The following is a 22725-nucleotide window of genomic DNA, read 5'->3' on the forward strand; positions in this document are numbered from 1 at the left end:
TGAATGTAAACCTTCTTTAAACTCCGCTGCCTGTATTCTGTCTCTAAATGTTGTCTATCACTAGCAACACCATGTCACCAAGTACAGTCCTGAGTATGTCCAAATGTACTTGGTGAATAAAGGTGATATGATTCTGACCAGCCTCCTCTGAAACATACATATGTTAGTTATTCTAACCATAGGAAAAGATTCTACGGATATAACTAACTATACACTGAGTGCACAAAACATTAAGAACACCTGCTCTTTCCATGACATAGACTGACCAGGGGAATCCAGGTGAAAGCTATGATCCCTTATTGATGTCACTAGTGAAATCCACTTCAAACAGTGTAGATGAAGGAGAGACAGGTTAAAGAAGGATTTGTAGGCCTTGAGACAATTGTGACATGGATTGTGTATGTGTGCCATTCGGAGGGTGAATGACAAAAACGGGGTATGGTAGTAGGTGCCAGGCGCACCGGTTTGTGACAAGAACTGCTAAGCTGCTGGGTTTTTCACGCCGAACACAGTTTACATTGAGTATCAAGAATGGTCCACCCAAATGACATCCAGCCAACTTTACATAACTGTGGGAAGCATTGGAGTCAACATGGGGCCAGCATCCCTAACATGGGGCCAGCATCCCCAACATGGGGCCAGCATCCCCGTGAAACACGTTCGACACCTTGTAGAGTCCATGCCCAGACGAATTGAGGCTGTTCAGAGGGCAAATTGGGGTGGTGCAACTCAATACTAGGAAGGTGTTCCTAATGTATGGTATACTCAGTGTATAAAGTGCATTCGGAAAGTATTGACCCCTTGATTTTTTCCACATTTTGTTACGTTACAGCCTTATTCTAAAATGGAATAAATAGTTTGTTTCCCTCATCAATCTACACACAATACCCCATAATGACAAAGTAAAAACTGGTTTAAAAAAACTAAAATATCACATTTACATAAGTATTCAGACACTTTACTCAGTACTTTGTTGAAGCACATTTGGCGGCGATTACAGCCTCGAGTCTTCTTGGGTATTACGCTACAATCTTGGCACACCTTGTATTTGGGGAGTTTCTCCCATTCTTCTCTGCAGATCCTCTCAAGCTTTGCCAGCTTGGGTGGGGAGCGTCGCTGCACAGCTATTTTCAGGTCTCTCCAGAGATGTTCGATAGGGTTCAAGTCCGGGCTCAGGCTGGGCCACTCAAGGACCTTCAGTGACTTGTCCCGAAGCCACTCATGCGTTTTCTTGGCTGTTTGCTTAGGGTCGTTGTCCTGTTGAAAGGTGAACCTTCGCCCCAGTCTGAGGTCCTGAGCGCTCTGTAGCAGGTTTTCATCAAAGATCTCTCTATACTTTGCGCGGTTCATCTTCCCTTCATCCTGACTAGTCTCCCAGTCCCTGCCACTGAAATACATCCCCACAGCATGATGCTGGGAACACCATGCTTCACCGTAGGGATGGTGCCAAGTTTCCTCCAGACATGACGCTTTGCATTCAGGCCAAATAGTTCAATCTTGGTTTCATAAGACCAGTCTCACAGTCTGAGAGTCCTTTAGGTGCCTTTTAGCAAACTCCAAAGGACTATCATGTGCCTTTTTCTGAAGAGTGGCTTCTGTCTGGCCACTCTACCATAAAGGCCTGATTGGTGGGGTGCTGCAGAGATGGTTGTCCTTCTGGAAGGTTCTCCAAAATCCACAGAGGAACTCTGGAGCTCTGTCAGAGTGACCATCGGGTTCTTGGCCCTTCACCCCCGATTGCTTAGTTTGGCTGTGCTGCCAGCTCTAGGAAGAGTCTTGGTGGTTCCAAACTTTTTCCACTTAAGAATGATGGAGGCGACTGTGCTCTTGGAGACCTTCAATGCTGCAGAAATGTTTTGGTACCCTTTCCCAGATCTGTGCCTCGACACAATCCTGTATCGGAGCTCTACAGACTTTCCCTACGACCTCATGGCTTGGTTTTTGCTCTGTCATCCACTATCAACTGTGGGACATGATTTAGAGAGTTGCATGCCTTTCCAAATCATTTCCAATCAATTGATTGGTCCACAGGTGGACAACAATCAAGTTGTAGAAACATCTCAAGGATGATAAATGGACACAGGATGCACCTGAGCTCAATTTCGAGTCTCATAGCAAAAGGTCTGAATACTTATGTAAATAAGGTATTTCTGTTTCTTATTTTTAATATATTTAAAGACCTGTTTTCTCTTCATCATTATGGGGTATTGTGTGCAGATTGATAAGCAAAAAAGGTAATTTAATCCATATTAGAATAAGGCTGTAACGTGGCAAAATGTGGAAAAAGTCAAGGGGTCTGAATACTTTCTGAATGCACTGTGTGAGGCATACTGTAGCTATTACTATTATACACTATATTACTGTATATTTTTGTCTGTTGGTGTTCAGAGTCCCTACGGCACATGCTGTTCTGCTCCTGGCTCTAAATTCTAGCACACGGCCGTCAGCCAATCAGATCACTGGGCTGTCGACACGCTCGTCCCTGCCCCCTTCCCAAAACACACAAGGACACCCATCTCTCTCTCTCTCTCTCTCTCTCTCTCTCTCGCTCTCTCATTCAATTGACTTTATTGACATGGCAAGTTTATTATTATTTACATTGTCATAGTATAAATATCGAAAAATAAAATAAAAATATATATTTATATATAATATATATATTTATATATAAATAAATGGTGGGATCAACAGCAATAATAATAGTAGTAGTGGACATGGGATTACCATTAACAACAACTACAACAACAATATTAATGAGAACAACAATACATTAAAGCAATGGTAGTAGACCAGTGTCAACGTGACTGAGAAGACACATGACGTGGTATGAAAGACAAAACAAAACAAGTTGGGAAATATTCTCGACATTACTTTGCACTTTTCACTGGCTGTCCCTCAGGTTGTAGCAGGAGGACACATATTTGGCTGCCAAAACTGCACATTTTGGCTTTTCACCCAATAAATATTTTATATTTTCTTCATCTTTTATAGTTTCAAATTCTTTGTATTGAATTATCATTTTGGGAAAGAAATATTCTCTTGGGTCTGAGTATTTGTCACAGTGTAATAGGAAATGCAGCTCTGTCTCTACCTCTCTCCTGGAGCAGAGTGAGCACAGCCTGTCCTCTCTGGGCAGCCAGGTTTGTCTGTGACGACCGGTCTCTATAGCCAGACTGTGCTCACTGAGTCTGTACCTAGTCAATGTTTTCCTCAGTTTTCTATCAGTCACAGTGGTCAGATAGTCTGCCACCATGTACTGTCTGTTTAGAGCCAAATAGCATAGAAGTTTACTTTGATTTTTTGTGGTGTCTTTCCAATAGGTGATATATTTTTATTTTTGTTTTGTGATGATTGGTTGGGCCAGATTTTCTGAGTGCTGTCCTGAGGCTCTATGGGGTTGGTTTGGGTTGGTGAACTAAGCCTCAGAACCAGCTGGCTGAGGGGACTCTTCTCTTGTTTCATCTCTTGACATTGTAGAGCTGTGTGATGGAATGTTTTGGGGTCACTTGTTTTTAGATGGTTGTAAAATTTGATGGCTCTTTTTTCTATTCGAATTTGGAGGGGGTATTGGCCCAATTCTGCTCTACATGCATTATTTGGAGTTTTTCTTTGCACTTGCAATACAGTCTTGCAAAACTCTGCATGCCGTATTTCGATTGGATTTTTGTCAAATTTGGTAAATTCATTATTAGAGATTGGACCCCATACTTCACTGCCATATAGAGCAATTGGTTATATGGGGCGGCAGGGTAGCCTAGTGGTTAGAGCGTTGGGCTAGTAACCGGAAGGTTGCAAAAAACCCACGGGGGTGACAAGGTACAAATCTGTCGTTCTGCCCCTGAACAGGCAGTTAACCCACTGTTCCCAGGCCGTCATTGAAAATAAGAATTTGTTCTTAACTGACTTGCCTGGTTAAATAAAGGTAAAATTAATAAATATATATATATAACTGATTGAAAAATTTTGAGCCAGATTCTAATTGGAATTTCGATTTTGATGTTCCTTTTAATGGCATAGAATGCTCTTCTTGCTTTGTCTCTCAGCTCATTCATGTGAAAGCTACCTGTGTTGCTGATATTTAGTCCTCGATATGTGTAGTTTTTGGTGTGTTCTAATAGAACTATGTCCAAATAGAATTTACATTTGTCATCCTTATTTCTGGACCTTTTTTGGAATATCATTATATTCGGGGTTTTTTTAGGTTAATGGTCAGAGCCCAGGCCTGACAGAACCCGTGAAGACGATCTAGGTGCTGCTGTTACCCCTCTTTAGTGGGAGACAGCAGCACCAGGTCATCTGCGTACAGCAGACACTTGATTTCAGTGTTGTGTAGGGTGATACCAGGTGCTTCCGATACTTCTAATGTTTTTGCCAATTCATTAATGTAGATGTTAAATAGTGTTGGACTTATTGGGCAACCCTGTTTCACTCCCCGTCCCTGAGAGAAGTCTGTTTGCTTGTTGGCAATTTTAACCGCACATTTGTTTTTAGTGTACATTGATTTAATAAAATCATATGTTTTCCCTCCAATACCACTTTCTATTAGTTTATAAAAAAGACCTTCGTGCCATCAAATGCTTTCTTGAAATCTTCAAAACACAAGAAGATTTAGCCTTTGTTTTGGTTTAGTTGTTTATCAATTAGAGTGTGGAGGGTGTAAATGTGGTCTGTCGTACGATAATTTTTTTGAAATCCAATCTGGCTTCTGCTCAGGACATTGTGTTCGACAAGGAAATGATGTAGTCTGCTATTTATAATACTGCAGAGAATTTCCCCCAAGTTGCTGTTAACGCAAATTCCTCTGTAATTATTTGGGTCAAATTTGTCTCAATTTTTATAGATTGGTGTGATCAATCCCTGGTTTCAAATATCGGGGGAAATACCTGCAGTGAGGATAATGTTGAAGAGTTTGAGTATAGCTAATTTGAATTTGTGGTCTGTACATTTGATAATTTCATTTAAAATACCATCAGCACCACAGGCCTTTTTGGGTTGGAGAGTGCATAGTTTTTCCAATAATTTGTCTTCTGTAATTGGGGTATACACAGGATTCTGATAGTCTTTGACTGCTGATTCAAGGATTTGTAATTTTTCTTGTATATCTTTTTGTTCTGGGCTCTTTGTTATATTGCTGTAGAGGTTTTCAGTGTGATTTCTCCACATATCCCCATTTTGGATAGTCAGTTCCTCCTGATGAGGTTTGTTTCATTCATTCAAATTCTCCCAGAAGTGGTTTGATTCTATGGATTCCTCAATTCCATCCAGCTGATTTCTAATGTGCTGTTCCTTTTTTGTTCTTAGGGTGTGTTTGTATTGCTTCAGTGTTTCCCCGTATTGAAGGTGTATATTTGTGTTGTCTGGTTCTCTTGTGTTTTTGATTAGACATATTTCTCAATTACTTTCTTAAATTGTTGCAATCATTATCAAACCATTTTTCATTATCTGTTATTTCTGGTTTGCTCTTATGCTTCTTTAGATCAGCTAATTTGTCAAATATAAAGTTTATGTTCCAAACAGCCAAATGTACACCTTCATTGCTGTAGGAGAATGCTAAGGCTAAAAAGTTGTCCAGGAGAGATTGCATTTTTTGGCTACTAATTGCTTTTTGGTAGATGTCTGTACTGTTTGCACTCCATCGATAGGCCTGTTTTGTACCATGTAATTTATTGGACCGTGATGCTTCATGGTTGGTTTCTGCTCTTCTCAGATACCCTGTGATTTTACTGTGGTCTGAGAGAGGTGTTAGTGGGCTGACTGTGAAGGCTCTGAGAGACTCTGGGTTGGTCTGAGAGAGGTGTTAGTGGGCTGACTGTGAAGGCTCTGAGAGACTCTGGGTTGGTCTGAGAGAGGTGTTAGTGGGCTGACTGTGAAGGCTCTAACAGACTCTGGGTTTAGGTCGGTGAGGAAGTAGTCTAGAGTGCTGCTGCCAAGGGATGAGCTGTAGGTGTACCTACCAAAAGAGTCCCCTCTCAGCCTACCATTGACTATGTACAGACCCAGTGTTCCACGGAGCTGTAGGTGTACCTACCAAAAGAGTCCCCTCCCAGCCTACCATTGACTATGTACAGACCCAGTGTTCCGCAGAGCTGTAGGTGTACCTACCAAAAGAGTCCCCTCTCAGCCTACCATTGACTAATCAAATCAAATCAAATTTTATTTGTCACATGCACATGGTTAGCAGATGTTAATGCGAGTGTAGCGAAATGCTTGTGCTTCCAGTTCCGACAATGCAGTAATACCCAACAAGTAATCTAACTAACAATTCCAAAACTAATATCTTATACACAGTGTAAGGGGATAAAGAATATGTACATAAAGATATGAATGAGTGATGGTGCAGAGCAGCATAGGCAAGATACAGTAGATGGTTTCGAGTACAGTATATACATATGAGATGAGTATGTAAACAGTGGCATAGTTAAAGTGGCTAGTGATACATGTATTACATAAGGATGCAGTAGATGATAGAGTACAGTATATACGTATACATATGAGATGAATAATGTAGGGTATGTAAACATTATATTAGGTAGCATTGTTTAAAGTGGCTAGTGATATATTTTACATCCTTTCCCATCAATTCCCATTATTGAAGTGGCTGGAGTTGAGTCAGTGTGTTGGCAGCAGCCACTCAATGTTAGTGGTTGCTGTTTAACAGTGATGGCCTTGAGATAGAAGCTGTTTTTCAGTCTCTCGGTCCCAGCTTTGATGCACCTGTACTGACCTCGCCTTCTGGATGATAGCGGGGTGAACAGGCAGTGGCTCGGGTAGGTGTTGTCCTTGATGATCTTTATGGCCTTCCTGTAACATCGGGTGGAGTAGGTGTCCTGGAGGGCAGGTAGTTTGCCCCGGTGATGCGTTGTGCAGACCTCACTACCCTCTGGAGAGCCTTACGGTTGTGGGCGGAGCAGTTGCCGTACCAGGCGGTGATACAGCCCGCCAGGATGCTCTCGATTGTTCATCTGTAGAAGTTCGTGAGTGTTTTTGGTGACAAGCCGAATTTCTTCAGCCTCCTGAGGTTGAAGAGGCGCTGCTGCGCCTTCTTCACGATGCTGTCTGTGTGGGTGGACCAATTTAGTTTGTCTGTGATGTGTATGCCGAGGAACTTAAAACTTACTACCTTCTCCACTACTGTTCCATCGATGTGGATAGGGGGGTGTTCCCTCTGCTGTTTCCTGAAGTCCACAATCATCTCCTTAGTTTTGTTGACGTTGAGTGTGAGGTTATTGTCCTGACACCACACTCCGAGGGCCCTCACCTCCTCCCTGTAGGCCGTCTCGTCATTGTTGGTAATCAAGCCTACCACTGTTGTGTCGTCCGCAAACTTGATGATTGAGTTGGAGGCGTGCGTTGCCTCGCAGTCGTGGGTGAACAGGGAGTACAGGAGAGGGCTCAGAACGCACCCTTGTGGGGCCCCAGTGTTGAGGATCAGCGGGGTGGAGATGTTGTTGCCTACCCTCACCACCTGGGGGCGGCCCGTCAGGAAGTCCAGTACCCAGTTGCACAGGGCGGGGTCGAGACCCAGGGTCTCGAGCTTGATGACGAGCTTGGAGGGTAATATGGTGTTAAATGCCGAGCTGTAGTCGATGAATAGCATTCTCACATAGGTATTCCTCTTGTCCAGATGGGTTAGGGCAGTGTGCAGTGTGGTTGAGATTGCGTCGTCTGTGGACCTATTTGGGCGGTAAGCAGATTGGAGTGGGTCTAGTGTGTCAGGTAGAGTAGAGGTGATATGGTCCTTGACTAGTCTCTCAAAGCACTTCATGATGACGGAAGTGAGTGCTACGCGGCGGTAGTCGTTTAGCTCAGTTACCTTAGCTTTCTTGGGAACAGGAACAATGGTGGCCCTCTTGAAGCATGTGGGAACAGCAGACTGGTATAGGGATTGATTGAATATGTCCGTAAACACACCAGCCAGCTGGTCTGCGCATGCTCTGAGGGCGCGGCTGGGGATGCCGTCTGGGCCTGCAGCCTTGCGAGGGTTAACACGTTTAAATGTTTTCGTCACCTCGGCTGCAGTGAAGGAGAGACCGCATGTTTCCGTTGCAGGCCGTGTCAGTGGCACTGTATTGTCCTCAAAGCGGGCAAAAAAGTTACTTAGTCTGCCTGGGAGCAAGACATCCTGGTCCGTGACTGAGCTGGATTTCATCTTGTAGTCCGTGATTGACTGTAGACCCTGCCACATACCTCTTGTGTCTGAGCCGTTGAATTGAGATTCTACTTTGTCTCTATACTGACGCTTAGCTTGTTTGATAGCCTTACGGAGGGAATAGCTGCACTGTTTGTATTCGGTCATGTTACCAGTCACCTTGCTCTGATTAAAAGCAGTGGTTCGCGCTTTCAGTTTCACGCGAATGCTGCCATCAATCCATGGTTTCTGGTTAGGGAATGTTTTAATCGTTGCTATGGGAACGACATCTTCAACGCACGTTCTAATGAACTCGCACACCGAATCAGCGTATTCGTCAATGTTGTTGCCTGACGCAATGTACAGACCCAGTGTTCCACAGAGCTGTAGGTGTACCTACCAAAAGAGTCCCCTCTCAGCCTACCATTGACTATGTACAGACCCAGTGTTCCACAGAGCTGTAGGTGTACCTACCAAAAGAGTCCCCTCTCAGCCTACCATTGACTATGTACAGACCCAGTGTTCCACGAGCTGGACTCCGTTTTTGTTTTTCACTTTGTCATAGTTGTTTCTATGGGGGTATGTGGGGAGGGAAAGGTTGTTGCTTCCTGGTAGGTGTTTATCCCCATGACTGTTAATAGTGTCTTGTTCTTCTGCTGTTCTAGCATTCACAATTTGTGTCATGCCACTTGGGTGGGTGTAGGATGAGGATGGTGGAGTTCTTGTGGTCATCTTACCATGACCCTCGACCTATCACATGTGAGCATAGTAGGCTCAGCATTTGTTTAATGTCACTCATTTGGTTGGTGGAGGCTGGGCCAGTTGCTCCTCTCACAGCCTGTGCGTAGCTCTGCCTACTGGGCTGTGGTTCCTCCAAGTGTGGGTCTGCAGTGGGGGGCAGGGGGGTGGGAGTAACAGTATAACTTTAGTCCGTCCCCTCGCCCATACCCGGGCTCGAACCAGGGACCCTCTGCACACATCAACAACTGCCTCCCACGAAGCATCATTACCCATCGCTCCACAAGCCACGGTCCTTGCAGAGTAAGGGGAACCACTACTTCAAGATCTCAAAGTGAGTGATGTCACCGATTGAAACGCTATTAGCGTGCACCACTGCTAACTAGCTAGCCATACATACATACATACATACATACATACATACATACATACATACATACATACATACATACATACATACATACATACATACATACATACTTATATACATACATACATACATACATACATACATACATACATACATACATACATACATACATACATACATACATACATACATACATACATATATACACACATATATATATACACACATATATATATACACACATATATATATACACACACACACACACACACAGTAACCCTCCGGGTCTGTACCAGTAGTTCCAGGCCCTTTCGTTCCATTGACCTAAATCACACATCCGTCCGTCAGTCAATATTAGGTACATGAGCTATATGACCTTACATTCTCCAGGGCAATCGAGACATATCCCATTCCTCTTTTTTTGTGCTTGTAGAATGTTGTTCTGATTCTGTTTTTAAAGCTCCCTGCTTTTTCTCGAGTTCACCCATCTTTCTACCCTCTCTGTGTCTCTCTACCCCTCTCTCTGTCCCTCTACCTCTCTGTCTGTCCATCTACCTCTCTGTCTGTCCCTCTACCTCTCTCTCCGTCCCTCTAACTCTCTGTCTGTCCCGCTACCTTTCTGTATGTCCGTCTACCTGTCCCTCTACCTCTCTGTCTGCCCCTCTACCTCTCTGTCTGTCCCTCTACCTCTCTGTCTATCCCTCTACCTCTCTGTCTGTCCCTCTACCTCTCTGTCTGTCCCTCTACCTCTCTGTCTGTCCCTCTAACTCTCTCCATCCCTCTACCTCTGTCTGTCCCGCTACCTTTCTGTATGTCCCTCTACCTCTCTGCCTGTCCCTCTACCTCTCTGTCTGTCCCTCTACCTCTGTCTGTCCCTCTACCTCTCTGTCTGTCCCTCTACCTCTCTGTCTGTCCCACTACCTCTCTGTCTGTCCCTCTAACTCTCTCCATCCCTCTACCTCTCTGTCCCGCTACCTTTCTGTCTGTCCCTCTACCTCTCTGTCTGTCCCTCTACCTCTCTGTCTGTCCCTCCACCTCTCTGTCTGTCCCTCTACCTCTGTCTGTCCCTATACCTCTCTATCTGTCCCTTTACCTCTCTCTCTACCTCTCTGTCTGTCCCTGTACCTCTCTGTCTGTCCCTCTACGTCTCTGTCTTTTCCCTTACCTCTGTCTGTACCTCTACCTCTCTCTCACACACTCTCTGCCTCTTTCACACACGTACATGTACACATACCCACCAGAGGAGGCTGGTGGGAGGAGCTATAGGAGGACGGGCTCATTGTAATGGCTGGAATGGAATTAATGGAACGGAGTCAAGCGTTGCTTTCCGTATGTTGGGTGTGTTTGAGACCGTTCCATTAATTTAATTCCCGCCATTACAATTTGCGCATCCTCCTACAGCTCCTCCCACCAGTCTCCTCTGATACCCACACATGAAAGGGCTCTACGCTGACTTTTTTTTTTTTACAAAGAGCATGTGTGTGTGCGCCTAAGATGAAAAATGTAAGCGTTCGCAAAGTAATTTAGGAGCACAATGAAAAATATAGGAGGTAATGAAGCCAGAATCCCCCCAAAATGTTGGCGCACTGGTGCTCCTAAATTAAAGCTCCAGGTCGCAGCAAAAATATTTAGGCGCATATGCAAGTAAACGGTTGCACTGCACGACATGTTAAACGAGTCACACGTTTCCCTCCTAGTCATTGACTCTTTCGTTCCATCCACCTAAATAATGTCAACCTTTGGTTCTGTCTGCCTGTCTCTGTCTGTCAGTCCATGTCCATGGTAGTGTGTGTGTGGGGGCACGTAGCTGAGGCCCCTGAAGTCCTCCGATGGTTCATTAAGAACGAGCTGGAGCTCAGCCATGACCCGTACACTGATCGACAGGACCTGGAGAGAGAATGGTCATGGTCATGGGACAACTTTATCCGTAACCTCTGCCAAGACCTGACCAGGGAAACCTGCAGGCCCTAGTTATTGGCTAAAACTACACTCGTAGGAAAAAGGTTTCTATGTAGTACCAAAAATTGTTCTATCACTTCATATAGCAACCCTTAAGGTTCTATATAGAACCCTTTTGTAGGGTTCTTTAATTAGAACCCTAGGGGTTCTATATAGTAAGTGTAGGGCACAGGTTTGTTCCCGGTCAGGTCACTTGGTCTGGTAAACTGTGGTACTGGCTGGTATGTCACTATCAGCAGGGTTAAATTGGTGGTGGGGGGTGGGGGGTAGGGGGGTGATAAGAATGGAAAAACAGGGAGAGAGACTGTTGTGGAAAACATGAAAGATCTAGAGAGGGAGAGAGTGGGATATTGTCCTCAGTTAAACTTAGAATGTGACCAACTGGAAATAGGGTGTCAAAGTGTGTGTGTTTTGCTTCTTCCTGTTTTTTATTTAAATTTTATTTTTTGCATTTAATTGTTAAAAGAGAGAGCATCAGAAGCATCAGAAGAATATATATTTTATGAAGGAGTGGTAATTCCCACCTTTTCCCTATTTTCAGATTTCTATTGAACAAATAGTGAAGGGATGACGGATGGGAACGATACACTGAGTTATTATTTATATAAATGATTTATATAACTTGTTTACATAGATGCTGTCTTTATAGATTCCGGGTGTAATGCACATCTTTAAATAGAGGTTAGCACAATGGTGTTTGATATAACTCTTTAAGCTCAGCTTGGCACAGTGTGGAGTGACATAGTTTGCATCCGAAATGGCACCATATTCTCTACGTAGTGGTCAAAAGTAGTGCACTATATAGTGAATAGGGTGCTACTTCAAATCGTAACACACATCTGTAAAGAGAAGTGCAGACAGTGCTGTTGCTCTGAGCCTGTACGTTTATATCCAATGTACAAAAAAGCTAATCACATCAATTTGATTTAAGCCCCCATAGAGAAATTCTGTCACCATTTCTGGTATGTATTTAAGCTCCGTGTGGTGACACAGTACGTGTTGTCACTATATTTAACCTGAACTAATTTACCGCTCTGTGCAGCGAACATTCATGTCAGCTCGCGAGATCAGGCAATGTTTTCCAAAGGGGGAGAGAGTGGTGACGACACGTGATGTACGTTGTTATCTGTGTGTCTTTATATCTGCGTAGGCTGGCACTGGCACAGTGTTGTCGGCACGACACAGGGGGAAATACTCACAGCTCTTTGTGTTGGGTATTACTTGGGCAGGTTAAGGAGGACACTGCTTCTACTGTGCCACCTGCACAATTCCACGCACACACACATTCACAGCGACCACAACAAAAAATGTATTTTTGGCACGCAGACGCTCAGTACTCAGTACAGACGCTCAGTACTTGCACAACGTCCTCCAAAAAGACAAGAATGAGTGAGGAAAATAGGAAGGCAACTACAAGACTTCTTTTATGGCATTTGTTAATTCATAACCCCATATGTCCACATTTTCTACCGTTTCCAAGTTAAAACTGTTTGTTTTGCAAAAGTGCCAGCGACCAAAAAATGTCTAAAATCAAACTTCTACTTGTGTAGCAATATTATATGCCAAGTCAGAGGCTGTGAATACAAAGCAAGGCTATTCCCCCTGCCTCAGGCTAGCATGTGTCTCCTAAAGCAGCAGAGTAACTGACCTAACACATGTTGCAAAGCTGCATATTAGGACCTTCTCCACAAAGATGGAACAGCTCATATCACCACCTGGTGTTACTTTCATAGAATTGCATCTTGAGCACTTCCAGTGCCTTCCGGAAGTATTCACACACCTTTACCTTTCCCAAATGTTGCTGTGTTACAGCCTGAATTTAAAATTGATTACATTTAGAGATTCTGTCACACACCATACCCCGTAATGTCAAAGTTGAATTTTGTTTGTAGAAATATTTTTTTTATTTGGTAAAAAAAAATGTCAAACTGAAATGTCTTGAGTCAATAAGTATTCAACCCATTGTTATGGCGAGCCTGAATAAGTTCAGGAGGAAAAATATGCTTAACAAGTCACCTAATAAGTTAATAATAATGTTCAATAATAGTGGTTAATATGATTTTTTTTGAATGACTACCCCATCTCTCTACCTCGCACATAGAATTACCTGTAAGGTCGCTAAACCAAATAGTGAATTTCAAGCACAGATTCAACCACAAATACCAGGGAGGTTTTTCAATGCCTCGCAAAGAACGACACCGATTGGTAGAATTGTATTAAAAAAAATAACATTTTTTTTAAAGCAGACACTGAATATCCATTTGAGCATGGTGAAGTTATGAATGACACTTTAGATCGTGTATCAATACACCCAGTCACGACAACGATACAGGTGTCCACCCTAACAGTTGCCGGAGAGGAAGGAAACTGCTCAGGGATTTTCACCATGAGGTCAATGGTGACTTTTAAAACAGTTACAGAGTTTAATGGCTGTGATAGGAGAAAACTGAAGATGGATCAACAACGTTGTAGTTACTCCACAATACTAACCTAAATTAGAGTGAAAAGAAGGAAGCCTGTAAAGAATAAAAATATTCCTAAACATGCCCACTTGTTTGCAACAAGGAAATTACATTTTTGTCCTGAATACAAAGTGTTATGTTTGGGGCAAATCCAACACAACACATCACATTGTATATTTATCATATATTTTCAAGTGTGGTGGTGGCTACATCATGTTGTGGGTATGCTTGTCACCGTTAGGGACTAGGGAGTTTTTTTTCGGGGAAAAAATTAACGGAATACAGCTATAATCGCAGGCAAAATCCTAAAGGAAAACCTGGTTCAGTCTGCTTTCCAACAGACACTGCGAGATGAATTCACCTTTCAGCAGGACAATAACCTAAAACACAAGGCCAAAAATACACTGGAGTTGTTTACCAAGACGACGTTGAATGTTCCTGGGTAGCCTAGTTACAGTTTTGACTTAAATAGGCATGAAAATCTATGGAAAGACATGAAAATGATCAAAGACTCCAGCCACCCAAGTCATAGATTGTTCTCTCTGCTAACGCACGGCAAGCGGTACCAGAGCACCAAGTCTAGGTCCAAAAGGCTTCTTAACAGCTTCTACCCCCAAGCCATAAGACTCCTGACCAGCTAATCAAAGGGCTACCCAGACCCCTCTTTTACGCTGCTGCTACTCTGTTTATTATCTATGCATAGTCACTTTAACTCTACCTACATGTATATATTACCTCGACTAACCAGTGCACCCGCACATTCTTTAATTATTTGTTACTTTTATGTTCTATTTTTTACTTAAACATTTCTTAACTTCTTAAAGCTTTGTTGGTTAAGGTCTTGTACGTAAGCATTTCACTGTAAGGTGATTGTCATTATTGACAATTATCACATGCTCCTGTTGTATTCGGCACATGTGATAAACACAATTTGATTTGACTTGAAATGGCTGTCTGGCAATGATCAACAATCAACTTGACAGAGCTTACAAATATTACAAATATTTTTTTTGTAAGAATAATGGGGAAATATTGTACAATCCAGGTGTGCAAAGCTTTTAGAGCCTTACCCAGAAAGACTCAGAGCTCTAATCGCTGCCAAAGGTGCTTCTACAAAGTATTGACTCAGGGGTGTGAATAGATATGTACATTTGATATTTCTGCGTTTCATTTTCCATCAATTTGCAACAACAACAAAAAAATGCTGGATTCAGTTAATACAGCCACTGCTCACCTGTGATCTTTGTCCGTCTTCCTCTCCCTCCCTCTTTTCTATCTCCCACTCTTGCTGTTTCCCATCTCACTACCTCTCTGCCCCCCCTTCTCTCTGTCTCCTAGTTGCCCAACATGTTTGGGAACGTGCGCTCCACTATCCTGTCTCTAATGATCGGCTCCTACGCCTCTTCAGCCGTCACCTTCCCTGGAGTCAAGGTAGGAGAGTTACTCCTCAGTTCCCTCTGGGAGTTCAGGTCAGTGTTTGTTACCTCAAGCACCTTGTGACAAATGTTGATTGGTTTGTTGATTGATTGAGGATTCACGGAAAGGCATCACTTGATGGCTTTACTTGATATCGTGATATATTATAGTTGAATTTTCTAACCTCTACTTCTCTCCCTCCCTCCCTCTGTTTCTTCCCTCCAGCTGATCTATGATCTAGGTGTGTCCTTCAGGGTGATCATGTGGGTGTGGTCGGGGCTAGCCGGTCTCGTCTTCCTCAACTGCTTCCTCAATTGGCCGGGGGAGTCTTTCCCCGCACCGGAGGACATCAGCTACACGTCAGTATTCATGACAACGTTACTATCATAAACACAACATTACATGACGTAACTCTAACGTTATAGACTGTTACAGTAACCCAAAAATCGTTGAGGGAGATCTGAATCTGAACTTTATTCTCTCCCTCCCCCTTGCTCCCACAGTAAGGAGGTGAAGCTGAGTGGCATGGTGATGGATGACAAGGTGACGGGGGACAGATTCTACAGTCATGTGACCACGGTGGAAGAGAAGATGGCTGCGAAGCAGCAGGAACCAGATCCCTCGTCAGAGCAGCTCCCAACTGGAGAACAGACACAGGGTGAGGAATAGCATGGGATCAACAACAAAAACGGTTAGAACCGGTCAGAACTAGACATAACTGCTTAGAACTTAGATAGTTAAATGGAACCGGTCAGAGCTGGTCTTCCAGGGCTTCACTCACCAACCAGAATAAATGGACGGTATTGAGTTCAACCCTACTTTAATCTGTTCAACTTCATAAAAATGTGTTAACAAATTGAGAAAGTAACTTAGCCTAGTGTCATTATCTCATGTTTAATTCTTACCCCCGCCCCTCCCCTTCTTTCCCCCGACAGGGGGCCCATCTTTCCGTAGTTCAGTCTGCTCGCCCATCTTCCTGTGGAGTCTCATCACCATGGCGATGACCCAGCTACGCATCATCTTCTTTATGGGCGCCATGAACAAGATGCTGGAGTTCCTGGTTACCCACGGCGACCCACACCGTAAGGACCAATCACTTGTGAAGGCTTTTAAGTCGTGGGCACTGTCCCATTTGCCTTGTGAAAGCAGACTGATTTCGTAGTAGCCCACATTCTGTTTCACTTCAAGTGATGTGAAACAAAACATGAGCGCAGCGGTTAGTCTGACATTTCTTTATTCTGTCACATATCTTAATCTTTACTTTTTGTTAAGTATATTGAGATGATAAAATAAAACTTGACTTGAATATCTGTGGCACCGGATGGTCACAGTTGTCGGAGAATGGTATCTGGGATTTGTTATGATGTCAGTGGGTGTGAATTTGTGACTTCCTGTGTGTTTTTTGTTTTCAGCCTCTAAGGAGCTATTGATGGAGGCAGAGCAACAAGGTGAGAGAATTAAACAGAGAGAGATCCTGGTTTGGTATTGGAAGCTTGTGTGTGTGCGTTGAGGGGTGTGTTTGTGCGTGCGTTCGGGCGTGTGAGAGAAAGAGAGTGTGTGTGTGTGTGTGTGTGTGGTAATGCATAGTGACTGTGTATATGCACATGTACGTACGTGTGTGTGTGTGTGTGTGTTTTCTGACCGTATGTCTCCTCTCCTTAGTGGGTTTCTACTCGTCAGTGTTTGGCTCTCTGCAGCTGCTCTGCCTTCTCACCTGTCCTCTGATTGGCTACATCATGGACTGGAGGATGAAGGAGTGCGACGTAGACCAGAGGTGTGTGTGTGTGTGTGTGTGTGTGTGTGTGTGTGTGTGTGTGTGTGTGTGTGTGTGTGTGTGTGTGTGTGTGTGTGTGTGTGTGTGTGTGTGTGTGTGTGTGTGTGTGTGTGCGCGCATGTGTGTGACAGAGTAAACGGAGAGAGAACGGAACAAAGAGAGAGAGAGAGAGAGAGAGAGAGAGAACATAGGAACTTCGGTTATAAACCACCCATCTCATCCATCATGCTGATTGGACAGTGTTTATACTTACAGCCCACCAAGAAAATCTCTGGGCCCTAGGTATTTTACATGCATGTGCCTATTGGTGTCTGGGATGCATTAATACAAAAACACCACTAGATGGTGACATAAGTTGTTCATCCCTATGAAAGAGATGGACAGCAGTTGACTAAAATTGGTCAATCAGCTGTCTTTATTTATTTATTTTTTTATCTTTATTTAACAAGGCAAGTCAGTTAAGAACAAATTCTTTTTTACAATGACGGCCTACACCGGCCAAACCTGGATGACCCTGGGCAAATTGCGCGCCACCCAATGGGACTCCCAATCACGGCTGGTTGTGATACAGCCTGGATTCAAACCAGGGTGTCTGTAGTGACGCTTCTAGCACCGAGATGATGTGCCTTAGACCACTGCACCACTCTCTTTAAGGGAGAAATAATTCAGAAGGGAGAAAGCATGGCATGTTGAGAGAGAGCCCGTGTTGTGTTCATTAGACATCTAACTAAAGAAAACGGACTAAAATGCTAATTTTCGCTTTCCTTTGTAATTTAAAAAAAAACATGTTTAAATGTCTTCTGTGGCGTTCCCTAATAAACACAACCCTTGGTATTTTCCTGATGCTTACATTTTTTAAATATTTTTTTAATCCCTGACCTCTTCTTCCAGCCAACCTGAACCCCCGAAGAGAGACAGGAAGATCCAGAAACTGACAAACGCCATCCGTGCTTTCATCATCACCAACGTTCTACTGGTCACCTTCGGAGTCATCCAGATGATAGACAACCTGCCTGTACAGGTAACAGCCACATGACCCTACCGCACACCGATAGCAATATATGGGGGGCCTCCCGAGTGGCGCAGTGGTCTAAGACTGTGCCACTAGAGATCCTGGTACGAGTCCAGGCTCCGTCTCTGCCGGCCGCGACCAGGACACCCATGGGGCGGCGCACAATCAGCCCAGCACCGCCCGGGTTTGGGGATATTCTTGTTCCATCACGCTATTGGGACTTCTGTGGCGGACCAGGCGCAATGCACGCTGACACGGTTGCCAGGAGGACGGTGTTTCCTCCGTCACATTGGTGCGGCTGGCTTCCGGGTTAAGCGGTGTCAAGAAACAGTGCGGCTTGGCAGGGTTGTTTCGAAGGATGCACGGTTCTCGACCTTTACCTCTCCCGAGTCCATACGGGAGTTGCAGCAATGAGACAAGACTAACTATCAATTAGATACCATGAAATTGGGGAGAAACAGGGGTAAACATTTTTTTTTAAATATATATATATATATATATAAATATGCCTCTCTCTGAAATGTAAAAAAGGAATCATGTCAGCTCTATTTGTGATATTTTGATCTGCCACGTTCCACAACATTTCCCTACCGAACGTGGCCCAATACAGGTAGGAACACAGTCACATGACCATGCCTACCATATCTACCCATATATAGGTAAATAAACAAAATGCTGATAACTCACCTTGCAACAACAACCCTGGCTACATGTCAGTGTTCATTTTGGCACTCTTATTTAAATTTAGTCTAGCCTTAGTCATTTTTACAAAATATATATTTCAGTCTTAGTCACTGTCAAGTTGGTATGATGGATCGGGAGACAGGCGCAGGAATGCGTAATAGTTTTTTTTTATTAAGCCCAAATTACGGTGTGCCGTGTAAAGGCACGGGGACGAAGACCACACAAACATGTAACAAAACACAGGGTAGAAACCCAAAGCAAAAGAGCGGAGGTGTACCTCAAATAAATAACACAGGCGCACAATGATTAACACACGGGATGAGACCCGTAATCATCTGCGCCATCCACAAGGGCACGAAAGCCCAAAACACACAGCACAGGTACTCACACACACCAACGGACATTGTAACAATAATCGACAGCCCAATGGAAACCAAAGGGCACACATATACAAGTACTACTCAGTTCGGAACAGGGTAGGGTAATGAAAGTTCCGGAGGGATCCGTGACAGTCACATTTGTTATTTGAATAATGATTTAGCCTAGTCATTGTCAAAATGATGAAAACTGTGGGTCGTGTTTGTCAACTAAACGCCCTTTCATTTGAGTTGCATCACATTTGTATGGCCTCATTAACCTATAGTAAACATGAACCACTGACTTCAATGTGCACAAACATACATTGCCTTGTCCTATGAACATATTTTTCTACATACCATCCTACATCCTGACAAACATATATATAAGAATTTTCTGGCCATGTAAATGTCCTATTCAGCCTACATAGATATTGCACATGACATACAAAACAAACAGATACACACTTTCACGGGGAGAGAGAGAGTAGCACCAGATGGTGGCGCAAAGTACAAGTAGTACGGGTTGCACCTCCGCCACTCAGTCGTGTCATTGCCATTGTTTTCAATGTTCCACTGCCACCGCTGCCACATTGGTGTCTGAAAGTATAACGGGGGTAGTGGTGTAAAGTACTTAAGTAAAAATACTTTAAAATACTACTTAATTATTTTTGTGGGGTATCTGTACTTTACTTTACTATTTTTTTTATTTACTTCACGACATTCCTAAAGAAAATAATGTACTTTTTACTCCATATATTTTCCCCTGACACCCAAAAGTACTCATTAAGGTCCGATTCACGTACTCATCAAGAGAACATCCCTGGTCATACCTACTGCCCATGATTTGGCGGATTCACTAAACACACATGATTTTTTTTTAAATGACGTCTGAGTGTTGGGAGTGTGCCCCTAGCTATCCGTGAATTAAAAAAATAAATAAAAAAATGGGTCTGTCTGGTTTGCTTTATATAAGGAAATTGAAATGATTTATACTTTTACTTTTGATATTTAAGTACATTTTAGAAATGACATTTGCTTTTGAAACTTAAATATATTTATAACCAAATACTTTTAGACTTTTACTCAAATAGTATTTTACTGGGTTACTTTCACTTTTACTTGAGTCACTTTCTATTAAGGTATCTTAACTTTTACTCAGGCATTACAATTGTGTACTTTTTCCACCACTGAAAGGGGGCTAATGATTTTGGAATGGGAGCTAATGACGGTTTCGCCCGGTGATGTAATCAAGTCACTAAACCTTAAGTCCGAATCGAGTCCCAAGTCCCCTGATCTCGAGTCCTGGTCCAAGTCTGAGTCACCGGGTCCACATTAACTAAAAAATAAAGTTATTTACCCAGTCAGATATACCCTTACAAAAAATATTGACCTTTTGAAACTGCAGTAAAAGTGCAGTAACTGCAGTCGACTGGTATTCTGGACGCAGTAATTGCAGAATAACTGCAGTGTGCTGCAGTTAAAATATACTGCACTGTAAAACTGCAGCTACACTGCAAAATTACTGTAGTAAAAAAAAACGTTATTTTGGACGCAGTATTTGCAACATATAGTTAGACTGCACTTTAACTGCAGTTATACTGTATTGTACTGCCGTTATACTGCACTCTGTCTGCAATCTTTTTTTCGTTAGGGTAGTGCAGTGGCAAGAGGAATTTAGTGAATTTCTTTCTGTGCCACCAAATGTTTGCATGTTTCGTCACAATATTATTTTGAACGTTCGTTTTGGACTGATGCCCGATTGAGCATTCTACTTAATGCATCGTCAATGAGCACTGATAAAGATTTTTTTTTAAATCAAAACTGCATTACAGTGGCTTGGAAATACAATGAAGATTGAGAGGAGGCCACCGGATTTGAGCTAGATAACGTTAGCATTGTATTAGTATTTTTGACAAACGTTGCTAGCTAGCTAATTATAACATTGCCGTCTAAAACAGGCCTGAGCAAATTATTTTCCATGGTGGGCCACATTAGAATATTTTTTTTTTGCCATCGTGGGCCAGAATCATATTACAGGATTATACATCATGTGTATGACTGCGTTGACATATATATCTACTGTAACTCACGTTCAGATATGCTACGTATTTTTCTTTTTTAACATGCACAGAAAAGAACCACATCCATGTTCCCCTTTTGGTAGTTATTTTCATTATTAAACATGCAACGAACTACACAGAGGGAACAGTACACTGCATTCAGCACAACGGACAGAACTCTTGTTAACGCGTATGCACAAAAACATAATGTAATGAAACAGGCAGGGAGCAGGTCTCGAACCCTCGAACTTCTAGCCCGAAGTCCAGCGCGCTATCGACTGTAGCGCAAAAGCATGCTCAAGCGGCAGAGTCGATATCCGCGATTATAAACCCAGGGTCGTTACAATAAAAAAAGAAAGAGCGAGACCTCAACATTACATTTTAACTAGTCAATCAGTGTGACGAGTGAAGGGTCTGTTGGGCATTGACTAGAGCAGTGAAGTCAGATATAGTTTCTGACGTCGTTATGTGCAGGACTGCTGAGAGGTGAGAGTCAGTAAGAGATGTTCTGTGCCTTGACTTGTTTTATTTCATCACTGAAAATGTCTGTTCACATACATAGGTTGACCCAAACAGTACAAACATCTTCTGAGCATGACTCCTAATCTTTGGAAAGTTTTTTTCATCAGGAGATGACATTGTTTTGAATAGTTCTCCAATCACTGTGTCAGACTGAAGATCGATAAGCTCAAGTTGCAGGTCAGTGGGAGCGTTAACCACCTTGTAGTTAGGAATTCAGTGAGGGCCATGATGTCCACTGTGAAGACAAAATCAGCCAACCATTCTTTATCTTGCAGTTGAGGGAAATCCACATATTTTCATTTCATTTGCAAAAACTCAGCAATCTCCGACTTCAGGTCCCACTCACTTTTAAGCACCTTCCCCAAACTCAGCCACCTCGCGTTTGAGTGGTAGGGGAGATCTGAACGACCTGACTCTGTCTCTTTCAACAGTGAGACAAATTGCCTGTGGTTTAAAGATTTTGCTCTTATGAAGTTTACCACTTTAGTGACTGTATCCACAACATGTCTCATTTTCAGAACACATTTACAGAGCACCTCCTGATGATTAATGCAATGCAGGAAAATCATTTTCTGATCTGGGTTCAGCTCAGTTACTTGATATTGTATCCTTTTCAAAAGACCAACTTGTTTTCCTGTGAAGTTTGGGCCCCTATCAGTGGTCACACTGGATAACTTTACTTTTCAAAACTCAGTCCCAGCTTTGCCACACACTTATTAACCTCCTCCATTAAACCGTTCCCTGTGGCTGTGGTCTTCATTGCCTGCACTGAAGCAAGCGCCTCTGTCATTTCAAAGTCTGGGGTTACGCCTCGTAAAGAATATCAACAACTGCGCCGTGTCACGTGCATCACTGCTCTCATCCAGGGTCAAGGAGAAATCATGTACCTTGTCTTTCAACTGTTGTTCCATATTTCTTTGAAATCTTTGAAAAACTATTTTCTGTGCGATTTCTATCTCGCTACTATTTGTAACTGTGACGTGTGTGCCAGCCTGTCAGTAGTGCAGTAGTTATTTATACGTGCCTTCAAAATAAATGTCCCGCAAGCGGTGGGAGTTAAATCATTACACAAAGGCAAGTATTCATTTGGCTTTTAATTTGAATAACAAATACGTTTTTCAAAACTTTACTATCGCAAATTCTTTCTGTGATCGAAGCATGATTCCGCGGGCCGTATTGAATCAGGTCAGGCCTGGTCTAAAGTAAATTTGACGACATGATAATGCTGGCAAAGTTGTTTC

At 43.0% G+C, this 22725-nt stretch overlaps 1 protein-coding gene across 2 annotated transcripts in view; it reads left to right on the forward strand.

The window, feature by feature from the left end:
* Positions 1 to 22725, forward strand: part of LOC135507762 (large neutral amino acids transporter small subunit 3-like) — a 50999-nt gene that overhangs the window by 22520 nt on the left and 5754 nt on the right. For both annotated transcript variants that reach the window (XM_064927392.1, XM_064927391.1), the window contains exons 6-12: positions 14996 to 15088; positions 15299 to 15432; positions 15577 to 15731; positions 16009 to 16155; positions 16486 to 16521; positions 16736 to 16847; positions 17739 to 17868. In XM_064927392.1, the coding sequence (XP_064783464.1) occupies positions 14996 to 15088; positions 15299 to 15432; positions 15577 to 15731; positions 16009 to 16155; positions 16486 to 16521; positions 16736 to 16847; positions 17739 to 17868 (807 nt within the window). The remainder of the gene's footprint in view (positions 1 to 14995; positions 15089 to 15298; positions 15433 to 15576; positions 15732 to 16008; positions 16156 to 16485; positions 16522 to 16735; positions 16848 to 17738; positions 17869 to 22725) is intronic.

Source organism: Oncorhynchus masou, chromosome 21, assembly GCF_036934945.1.
Source record: "Oncorhynchus masou masou isolate Uvic2021 chromosome 21, UVic_Omas_1.1, whole genome shotgun sequence".
NCBI lineage: Eukaryota > Metazoa > Chordata > Actinopteri > Salmoniformes > Salmonidae > Oncorhynchus > Oncorhynchus masou.